General features: G+C 44.4%; 1 protein-coding gene across 1 annotated transcript in view; it reads left to right on the plus strand.

The window, feature by feature from the left end:
* The window catches only part of LOC147724585 (fibrocystin-L-like), a 505,554-nt gene that overhangs the window by 390,041 nt on the left and 103,367 nt on the right, over nt 1-12,146 (plus strand). Inside the window, exon 67 of the mRNA XM_086918064.1 lies at nt 4,791-4,913. Coding sequence (XP_086774190.1) covers nt 4,791-4,913 — 123 coding nt within the window. The remainder of the gene's footprint in view (nt 1-4,790; nt 4,914-12,146) is intronic.

The following is a 12,146-nucleotide window of genomic DNA, read 5'->3' on the forward strand; positions in this document are numbered from 1 at the left end:
GGGGAGAGATCCACGCATCTACCCTCCCCATCACATTTTGGCCATGCCCAGGGGGATGTGGTCATCGGGAAGAAATCAGCCTGGGGAGGGGGGCACGTGATTCCCTCCCCTTTAGATCATAAATATAATAAAGCTATGCCCTGTGGTATAGGGTCCTAATCACCAAAATCATTCCAGTGAGGTGGGCCACGCAGCCCACCTCCCCAATTCAACGAAGGCCAGGCCCCAGGGCATGTGTCCCCGGGTCAAATTGGCCCAATGGCGCTCCTCCCCTGTCTGTGAAAAAGAGAAAGAAGTAGATACAGACAAAACAGAGGGCAGACAAATGAGCAGAAAAAGTCAAAATAGAGAGCAGAAAATTGAGCAGAAGAGGCCAAAACAGAGGGCAGAAAAATGCACAGAAAAGTCAAAACAGAGGGCAGAAAAGCTGGCAGACTCATACATCCGCTAACAAACCCACACAGATACTCACGCACTCACTCACCGACCTGCTCAGAGACTCACGCACCCACTCACTGACCCACTCACAGACTCATGCACTCACTCACAGACCCATTGAGAGTCACACACACCCACTTACAAACCCACTCAGAGAGCCATGCACACTCTCACAGAACCCCTCAGGCACTCACATACCCACTCACAGCCCAATCAGAGACTCAGACATCCACTCACAGACCCACTGAGAGACTTGCACACCCACTCAGACTCACTGAAACACTCATATACCCACTCACAAACCCACTCAGAATCTCATGCACCTACTCACAGTCCCATACAGACACTCACAAACCCACTTACAGACCCAATTAGACACTCACAGACCCACTCAGACTCACACACCCACTTACAGGCCCACTCAAACTCATGCACCCACTCACAAACCCACTCAGAATCTTACGCACTCACTCACAGACCCACTCAGAGACTCATGCACTTATTCAGAGACCCACTAAGAGACTCATGCACTCACTCACAGACCCACTCTGTGACTTATTCACCCACTCACAAACCTTCTCAGAGACTCACACACCCACTCACAGAACCACTCAGATACTCATGCATCCACTCACATACCAACTGAGAGAGTCATGAAGTCCCTCACAGAGCCATTCAGACACTCAAGCTCCCACTCACGTAGAAATTCACTGAAAAAACAAAGTTCAAATTTCACTTGTACAAAACCAGTGAAATTCAGCAGTACAATTTACCTGAGCTAACTATAACTTACTCCCCTGTAAATCACTGCTTTTAACCTCAGATATTACAGCACTCATGGAAAGGTCAATGGTATTACTGATGACATCACTGATTACATTTAAATGACATTAATGATGACATCACTGATGTTATCATCCAGTGAGTGACCTTGCCATGAGTGATGTAATATTTGAGGTCATAAGCAGTGCATTATGACGGGGTAAGGTATAATTAGCTCAGGTAACTATAACTACTGAATTTCACTGGTTTTGTATGAGTGAAATCTGAGCATAACATTTGTTTTTTTCAGTGAATATATTTATATATATATATATATACCCTGGGCGTAGTTCTCGAACTGCGTAGTACCCTGTTTGTGATGATTGCACATTGCCGATATTTGTCTGCACTGTTAAATCATTGAAAACGGCATCTTGCACAGTGCGAGCTGTCTTTTACTGCCGCTTGAGTAGTTTTTTACTCGAGCGGCAGCTTTCTCAACGGTAACTGGTAGTTTCTCATTGCGAGCGGTCATGAGCATACGCAACCACTCGCAATGAGAAATCTGACCTCCCCGCATTGAGAATCTCGCCGGGAGGTTTATTTTCCACGCTCGCAATCGGCAACTTGATGTTGCTGATCGCGAACGAGGAAAAAGTCTCGCTGGGATATCATTTTGTTTGCTCGCGGTCACTAACTTCACTTTGAGGACCGCGAGCAAGCAAAAAATAACTGCTGCACTAAGCTACGCATGTTTGCACTGTGCTATGTGCAGTTCGCGTAGTGCGAAGTAGCGCAGACTTCGCAAACTACGCGAGCGTAGCTTAGTGCTTTGCCCAGGGTTTATATATATATATATATATATATATATATTTAACCACTAGTAATGTATACATTTGTTACGCAGACCTAAAGAAAATCTATAGATTTTTACATATACATACATATATAATTATTTGCACTTTTTCGATCTATTGCTGCTATTTCAATTTTGCTACTTTGCACATGATAACTTAATTCCTTCTATTTTGATATGATGGTTTTTTGATCTTAATCACTCCAACCTTCAGGCATTATGCTATTTTGCACTACTAGGATTTATTGACCTAATTTTACTTCTGGATTTTAACCCAGTTGTATTGTAGTGTGGTAAGAGTGTTTTTAGCCATTATTCTCATCATTGTTGGATTTTAACTAAAAACTGTATTTTTCATGTGCATTATGCTTATTTTCTTATGAGTCAGCAATAGTCTTTCCTCACTTTTTATTCTTGACACAATACTGGAGGTTACCACCAGGGGGTGGTAACGGAGGAGTAGTAATGCATAAAAAAAGACAGTGAATGTTTAGTTAGTCGCAGCGTGATCAAGGGTACTTGTACTCGAAACGCGTCGCTGATGGTTCCGTGAGAGACTAAATAAAACTACATCTTGCTGATTTCCTGTGGTCCGTTCCTTTTCTTTGTTGGCGTGGAGGCGTGGGTCCCGAGCGCAGAGCAAGCGAAGAAGGATATCGAGTGTTTTACATATATATATTTGTACAAAGAAATGAAGTAATGCACATATCTAAATGCATACGTATAATAAAATTATATATGTTAACATGCACAGGCATAAGCTGTGCACATGTGTCTGAGCGTGGCAGTCATGAAGTAAACAGACAACTCTTGAGTAGTCTTCTCAAGATAAGATAGTTATGCATGGCTTATGTCTGGAAGTAAGGAATTCTTTAGTATGGCTACTTGAGCAGAGAAAGAATGCTGGGATTTTGAGGGGAGGTGCCAATCTTGATCAGAGATGTCCGAAACAGGGAATAAAGGGAGCGCCGCCCTAAATCTATATAGAGAAGGTGGAGAAAAGAAGAGTGTCCATGCACTCTACTTTAGGATAGTAGACATGTTTGTAAATAAACACTTTCTTAACAAAGGGGCACCACCCTTTTAAAAACCATAGGTCATCACTCCATAAGCAATGCCTTTAGTGCTGTAGTTTGCAATGAGAAATCTAAAACTTCACGTCCTGTTTGTTGACTAATTTCACCCTTGTACTTCCATTTATACCTCTACCATGTTCCTGTCTTTGTGATTCTCTACATGTCACTGTTATGTTAAAATGGTGACATGCTCTACCAATATCAATCATTTTATTAATATGAGCATTTTAGGCCCTTAAGGCTCAAAAGTACTCTCAGTGCTACGCATGTTCCCAAATCATAAAATATTACATCCGTTCTTTTGCTGCGCATTGCTAAGAGATCCAATGTGCTTGGAGAATATTGAACATTGACGCCATTGTAAAAGACGCACTGGTCAAAAAAAGCTGCTATTCATCTCATTCCATTGATCCTCTCGGTCCCTAGACCAGATCACCAGACTATTCTACTAACCTGACATCATGATCACAGCCTTCTAAACATGAAACCATGGCTGTCAACTCTGCAGTCTTCTGAGTCTGGCAGCGTGTCATCTGGGATCAGCCTTGATGTGTAACTCAGCTACTAAATAAAGCCCATGTAAGCTACAGGCATTAAAGAGCACTACAAGCTGAAACCCTTGACATCAGATTGACAGGATGGGTGTCCTGCTGAAAGGATATGTTTGAGAGCAGAAATCAAGCCAGCGACTGACTTAATATAGTACCCATTGATGCAGATTCTTGAGTGGATCATTGGCGCACATGAGTAATCCCACTAGATTCTAGTATTTGTCTAGGATTCAGGGCATTTAGAGGAGTTCCCATTTTGCTTGTGGTTGTCAGATACGTCGTACATAGACAGCTGGTGGATCTAGAAATGCAAGTAGGATTCTAAATCCGAAATAGTCTCTTAGAACATAACATATAAAATGGATGGAATCAGTCACATTTTTAAAAGATCGATGCTATCCAGGAGTTGTCAGAGACTAGTATTTGCAGCCAACTAACTTTTGATTTGGGACAAATAAATACATTTCAATGTGTAAAAATGTTCACTTTTCAATATAGGTTCTTAAGCTCTGCATGCATCAGGTCTTACATTACAATTTACTGAAGCTGGTCAATCACTGCAGAGCGATCATGTGATAGTGATACGGAGTCTATCAAATTATTTTGGGATATGCCCAGGACTAGTGAAATAAATTTGTAGTTAGGCTAAACTTTCTTTGATACTAATGTGAGGACAGATAAGTGAGGTTTTCATTCTTGTATTGAGTACTCGAGTAATCAAAAGACTTAAATCTTACTTTCCATTCATGTTTCTCTGAAGCCTTGTATGTTGAACCTTACTTTCTCCAAAACTACTGAACATATTTACACCAAATCTTAGAAAGCTCTCTTTTTAGACCAAGATCCAGCTTTCTGCCAAATCTGGTATAATTTTTTTAAACTATTTTGGTTGTAGCTGTGTCTTATTTTTCTATAGGAAATTGCATGGGGAAAACAAGTTTTGGGACCTTCCCCTTTTGTCTGTGCCCCTGTTTGACTTATCTTTGATTTGACCTTGCACATCTTACCATGTCCAAGATGTACTCTTTCTTCTCATTTAGTATACCACATGTCTAATTTTGTACATGAACTACCACATTGCAGACCACAGGAACTACCACATTGCAGACCACAGAGAGTGTACAGATAAACAACGTGAGACTGGTGGACAATGGAATGGGAATTTTCTCCATTATCTACACTCCCACGGCAACTTCCCATGAACTCTCAACCAAAACAGTAACAATTAAGGTAAGGTGTACTTCTTGCCATTTATTTGATGAATGTGTTATGTCTGCCTATGAGGGATCACACACAAAGAAATATGTGTGCACTGAGCATCCTGTTAAAGCAACAGATCCTAGGGTATAAAACTAGAGACTGTGCAGTATGTATTACTAATAGGCAGGGGAATCGTGAATTGGATTGGTATAACTGTTGTGAAGTTGTTTTGCCTTTTCTTCATGTTTAGTATATTGCATGTCTAATTTTGTCCACGAAATACCACAGAGTATGCAAATAAACAATGTGACTCTGTGTCAGTCTTCTCACTGGCCAAACAGGGACTGCTCAGACCAAACTACTAGAACACATGCTGTGTGTAAGGGAAGGCAAGCAACCCCAAGTATGTAGAGACCTTGTTGAGCCTCATCACTGAGGAGCAGCATGAGTCCTACTGAACAGCGATTTTCGTCCCACTTCCTGGCATTCTTAGGAAGACAGCAAAACATGATGGTTGGAAATGTTTGTAACAGTTTGAACCACTGGCTGCTCTAGGGCCAGGCCATTTCTTACGTTTATTTAAATTGTGTGATTATAGTTAGAGATAAACATGCAAAACCTTCCTGTCCACCTCAAAACAGGCAGCAACCTCCATTCTGGAAAATAGCATATGCATCTCCAAGCCCGATTCAACCTTCTTGTGTCTCACTAGTGAGATGTAATTTGATTCATGTGACTTACTAAACCCAATATAACCATCTGGAGATCATACACCTTCCACTTAGGGAGTACCATTTCAAGAGCATAAGGAGAGAGCTGGCTATGTTTTCATCATTCTGGGTCACTAAAAATTACTCTATTTACATGTCATTTCATATCTCTTTTGCTTGTCTGTACCATCCCATAGGGAGAGCAATGTACAGAAATCAGCCTCAAACACAGCCCCAGAGGCAAAGTCCAGTGAGAACTGCAAGCCCACATTTATTCGGAATGGGAAGACAAGTAACCATCTTTATCTTCTGGCTTTGCTAGTTCTGATAAATGGCATGCAGATTTAGTAAGAAAGCACATGTATTGTGGCAGCCTTACCCATAATCCCTTAGAAGGCCACTAAAAAGTCCTGGTTGTCAACACTGCAATTAGTCTTAATCATGGTTAATAAGCTGGGTGTATTGAATGTTATTGTTTTTTTAGCTAATCTGTGCCATCATAGGCAGGGAGGCATCATATGAAAATTAACTTAGTTAACCCCCAAAACAACACCCTAACTAAAACTCCTAATATGCATGCCTCCTGAATAGAAACACTAACAAACCCAACGCTTTTGTGCCATATAGCACAGCAATCTTTGAACCCATGTCTGGGGATACCCCTTTCAATTAGAGAGGTCTAAAACATTGAAAATGCTTGGACCTATCTGACCACTGTTAATTACTTTGGGGTAGTTGCACCCTAAGAAGATTTTCAGTGCCTTGATAGGTATGTGCCAACCATAAGCATATCAGTCTTAGCCCCACCCAAAGGGACAGTTTGGCGCTAACTGCTTGGCCACTCTAATTCTGCCATTGCCACAAAACAGACCAAAGAAGGAAAACAGGGGAACCCTACTCACTATTGAACCAGGGTAATAGTTATATAAGGAAAAACAATGGTTCCTGTGGATTGATAAGATACCCTTGTAATAAAGGAGGCAAAATTGCAATATTTTAGAGGGTACCTCAATGACAGATGGGACGGAAGAAATATTTACACAGGAGAATCCATGTAACATTTTTATAAATTTTTAGACCAAAAGCAATATAAACATAATTTGAAAATCAAAAAACATTAATGCATTATGAATTGTGTGCCACACGTGGAAAGATAGACGAAAATAATTTACTCACATCAGAACCCATCTGGGTACTTAATATGAGGAAAAACTGCCAGTAAAACGATTGGAATGCGGCCAGATGGGCTCAAGGCGTACTTCGCTTCAGCCGTAGGGGGGGGAAATCCCTTTGGTAAATGGTAACCAGTGACAATGCACTGTAACCAGAATGTAGATAAATAACCTGTGGGGCAGCGCTTTGCCTTTTCAAGTTGCAAGGCTGCTTCCGTCAGCCTTGTGAGGTACAATGTCATTAGCGAAGTACGCCGTCGACACACAGAAGAAGCGAACCATTACACAGTGCATGCCATTGCATTTTGCTGCTGTCTACATAGGGAATATTCTTGTTAATAGTTGACTTAAAAATTTGTGGAAACTTTGTATATAGAAATTCACACTGTCACTTAACTTTCGGTTCCCATTCTCACTTGATTTTCAAATTATGTTATATTACTTTTGGTCTAAAAATGTGTAAAAATGTTACATGGATTCTCCTGTGTTAGTGTTTCTTTCACCCTCTGTCATTAAGGTACCCTCTAAAATATAGCAATTTTGCCTCCTTTATTTCAAAGATATCTTATCAATCCACAGAAACCGTTCTTTTTCCTTCTATTACAAAACAGACCAAGACATGTTTCAGACTTTTTCAGCCTCTGCAGTGATGTGCAGCTTGAGTTCTATGAATCTCTGAATAGGTTCCCACCTCTGAGAACACAGCTCCTTATTTAAACAACAGAAATGCTATGATTAGAAATCATTGGATCAATATTTTCCACCCTTCACCACACCTCTGCAATTGAACGGCACCCGCAGAGACTGCACCAATGGAGTCAGAGGAGGAATCGCCATCGTCCACAAGAACAGCATCACGGTCTAAACTAGCACCTACGACACGCTCAGCACCGCCAAACAAATGTATTTCCAGATCCACACAGACCCTAACTCCACCCTCAGAGGCACCCTCGTCTGCCGACCCTGCCGACCCCTCCCCCAGTTCAGCGACTACATCGCCGACTTGATCAGCACGTAGTCCCTGACCTCCACCGACTACATCCTCCTCGGAGACCTGAACTTTCACCTTGAGAACAACAACGGCAGCAACTCCACAACCCTGATTGCCAACCTCGCAAACCTCGGACTGAAGCAACTTGTGACAACGCCAACCCACTCTGCCGGCCACACGATCGACCCCGTCTTCTCCTCAAGCCTGCATGTCTCCGTCAGCCTCACCACCGAACTCCTCTGGACCGACCACTGCTGCATCCACTTCGCCTTCCAGAAACCCACCACACACCACTGCAACTAACAGATCCCCCGCCGCTGCCGGAGCAAAATCACCGAAGACCAACTGCACGCAAACCTCGCTCTCTGCCCACCCACCGAACCCTCCAACACCGACGACGCTGCCCACAGCCTCAGATGGTGGATCGAGGATTGTGCCAACACCCTCGCTCTGCTGAAGAAACCCCCTCACACAGAGACACCAGAAAGAGGGTCAGCTGGTTTACCCCAGAACCCCTAGCCTCCATGCAAGCCTGCCAGAAACTAGAGAAGAAATGGCACAGTGAACAAACTCCAGGCAGCCACGCAGCAAATAAGGACGCCATCAGCAATCACCACCACCTCATCAGGACGGCCAAGTGGACCTTCGTCAAAGACCACCTCGACAACAACGCACACAATAGCAAGGAGCTCTTTAACATCGTGAAGGAACTCTCCAACTCAAGCTCCAACACGAACGGCATCCCGCCGTCGCAAGCCCTGTGTTACTCCCTCGCCTCCTTCTTCCACCGCAAGATAGCATACATCCACGACATCTTCAACACCCAGACAGCACCAACAGACAGCAACACAACAGACCCTCCCGACATCTACCATGACCCCCTGCTAGCCTGGGCCAGCGTGAGCATCGATAACACCATCAAGACCATACGCACAATCCACTCCGGCTCTCCGTCAGACCCATTCCCGCACCACGTCTTCAACAGAGCAAGCAGCTCCATCGCATCACACCTGCGCAACGTCATCAATCTCTCCCTTGAGACCGCTACCTTCCCAGGGAACTGGAAACACGCCGAGATCAACGCCCTACTCAAAAAACCTAAGGCAGACCCAAGAGACCTCAAGAACTTCCAACCCATCTCTCTACTCCACTTCCCGGCCAAGGTCATCGAGAAAACCGTCAACAGACAGCTAACCTGATACCTCGAAGAAAACAGAATCCTAGACCCTTCCCAGTCAGGGTTCTGCAGCAACCACAGCACGAGACTGCCCTCATCGCCACCACTGATGACATCATGACCCTGCTGGACAACGGCGAGACCGCAGCACTCATCCTCCTAGACCCCTCTGCCGCCTTCGACACAATCTGCCACTGTACACTACGCGCACGCCTCCACGCCGCAGGGATCCTAGGCAAGGCTCTGGATTGGACCACCTCCTTCCTCTCCGGCAGAACCCAGAGCCTCCGAGATCATCTGCAGCATACCCCAGGGATCCTCCCTCAGCCCTACGCTGTTCAACATTTACATGGCCCTGCTCGCACACATAGTCCGACAGCACGACCTCAACATAATCTCCTACGCCGACGACACTCAGCTGATCCTCTCCCTCACCAAGGACCCCATCACCACCAAAGCCAACCTCCACGAAGGAATGAAGGCCGTCGCCGACTGGATGAAGGCCAGCCGTCTGAAGCTGAACTCGGACAAGATGGAGGTCATCATCCTCGGCTCCAACCCTTCAGCCTGGGATGACTCCTGGTGGCCGACGGCACTGGGGGCAGCCCCGACACCCACTCACCACGCATGCAATGTGGGAATCATCCTCGACTCAGCGCTCTCAATGACCAAGCAAGTCAACGCTGTCTCCTCCTCCTGCTTCAACACCCTCCACATGCTCCGCAAGATCTGCAGATGGATCCCGACAGATACAAGAAAGACAGTCACCCAGGCCCTCGTCAGCAGCAGACTTGACTACGGAAATGCCCTCTACGTGGGAGCCCCGACCAAGCTCATCAAACGACTACAACGCATCCAAAACACCTTGGCACGACTGATCCTTGACGTACCATGCCACGGCCACATCTCCCCCCACCTGAGGAACCTGCACTGGCTCCCCATCAACAAGAGGATATCCTCCAAGCCCCTCACCCATGCACACAAGGCACTCCACAAGACCAGCCCGGCCTACCTCAACAGACAGCTCTCCTTCTACATCCCCAACCGCCAGCTGCGCTCTGCCGACCTCTCACTCACCACCGTCCCGCGCGTCCGAAGAACAACCACCGGTGGGAGATTCTTCTCCCACCTCGCCGCCAAGACATGGAACACCCTCCCACTGAGTCTATGACAGACCCAAGACCTGCTGACCTTCAGGAGGATACTCAAGACCGGGCAGTTTGATCAGTAGTGCCCCCCCCCCCTAGCGCCTTGAGACCCTTGCGGGTATGTAGTGCGCTTTACAAATGATTGATTGATTGATTGTTTTGCTGAAATCCTCTGATTTTGAATATTTCTAAGGGCCATTGAGGTCTTCAACCTCATTAACTTCACCAAACAGACCTTCAAAGATACGTTGGTGTTCTGGCCTCTATCATTAATGTACTTTGTGATGAGATTTGTGTTAAAGATATAAATGCCTCAGGGTGGGAGGTTTAAACAATCATTGGATTTCATGCATCAAAGCTTAATATGATGTTGTCACTCAAAGTAATATGAAAACAAATAGATGCCATCAGAGACTGTCAAGTAATGACAAATGATTGTACTGTATTAAAGCTATGGGTAGGGGAACAAACTGAGATCAACTTGAAGTGGCTTAAAATAGATGCAAATCTTGTGCACTGTTGCAAGTTTCTGCCTGGGCATATAGGTAGTCCTTCCTTGCTCTTGTAGATGGTTTTGCTTTACATACATATTGAGTGGAATTACTTTCTCCTTAGTATTTATAAGCTTCTGTATGACATTCCTGACAGCAATAAGCCCCAACATAGCAAATCCAGCAGTTACCCATAAATTGAGAAAACTTAAAACATCAGTTAAAAGTAATGGTTTGGGGTTTGGCATACACGAGCAAGCATTCCTTCCATGGTCATGCTAAGGAAAGGAAACATGTGAGGTAAAGAACATTTGTCATTGTGTGTCAGAACACATAATGATGAGAAACAATTTCCAGTCCATAAACACCCCTCAAGGACACCACAACTCCACCCTCAACTTTCTGACTCTAAACTAACCACTCCTGAAATGGTCATCTACCTAGTATACACTTCTTTAGTGCTATAGTGCATGGGATTCTCCTTCTGGATGCAGCCTACAAAACATTAAAGGGGCAGTATGCACATCCTGTCACTACCAGAGAATGGAAGCTCGACTTGTTCATACACCCAGGGGCTCGACAAAAAGGTTTACTGATCATAGCAAGAAAGTGAAACAAGATATCACAGTTCAACTCCAGACTTGCTAACTCACATGATACCTCTGTGTGTCACACGATTTTGACTTCCTTCACATAGTCACCGGCTGAGGAGGCAAAGACACATGGTGGCAGGCAAGACGAGCTGTAACCCACTGCAGAGAGTGGATTTCCAGCTCGCCTGTTGAGGCTTTGAACAGTCACTGTCAATTAAGGGGTGTGTTAAACACCCCTGCACATCAGTAACAGCCTCAGTGACCCTTTGTTTTTTGGGGGGGGGGAGGAAGGGTGGTGGGCTTGGTCAGGGGCAGAATGCCTCTTAGTTAGGTCTCGGCACACGTCTCCACTCCTTACAAGGTCCCACCCCCTCCTCATACGGTAAAATGTATACAGGTTGGCAGGTCTGCGAAACCCACCACACCTACACCCGACACATGAACGCAGCCGGGAATGTTCATCCTCTCTGTGTGTGCATGCGTCTGCTACTTTCCCACACAAGGAATTGGGACATATGTGCACTTTTTGAACCCCCTGTTATTGAAAACTTGACATCTTACATGTGCAAGAAAATGTCATAAGGCCACAGCCCTTTTTTATACCATTTTTCACACTAGTCAATTGATTATGAATGATTAAAATGTCGCAACTACTAAATTACTTTTTAGTGTGTCACAAAACCAGATTTCTCTATTTATGGAGTATACAAAAATATAACAAATCCACAATTAAGAGTGTTACTTCAATGTATTATCTTTCTTCCAAACTGTCAGAACATTGACTTTGTGTTAGAGAAATTAGTGGTTGTGTAGGTTTGTATATGGAGAAAAGGACTTTTACGTTTCAGTTAGTTTGAAAACGTATCGAAATCTGTAGCAGTGCTTCCAAACAGTGATCTTTTTGTGGCTTTGGTGGTTCACATGAAAAAAGGTGTGGTTTCTGTACAGTTCCCAATTAATCTAACCATAAACTATAATCAC

The sequence above is a fragment of the Lissotriton vulgaris genome, chromosome 4_1 (assembly GCF_964263255.1).
Source record: "Lissotriton vulgaris chromosome 4_1, aLisVul1.2, whole genome shotgun sequence".
In the NCBI taxonomy this organism is placed as follows: Eukaryota; Metazoa; Chordata; class Amphibia; order Caudata; family Salamandridae; genus Lissotriton; species Lissotriton vulgaris.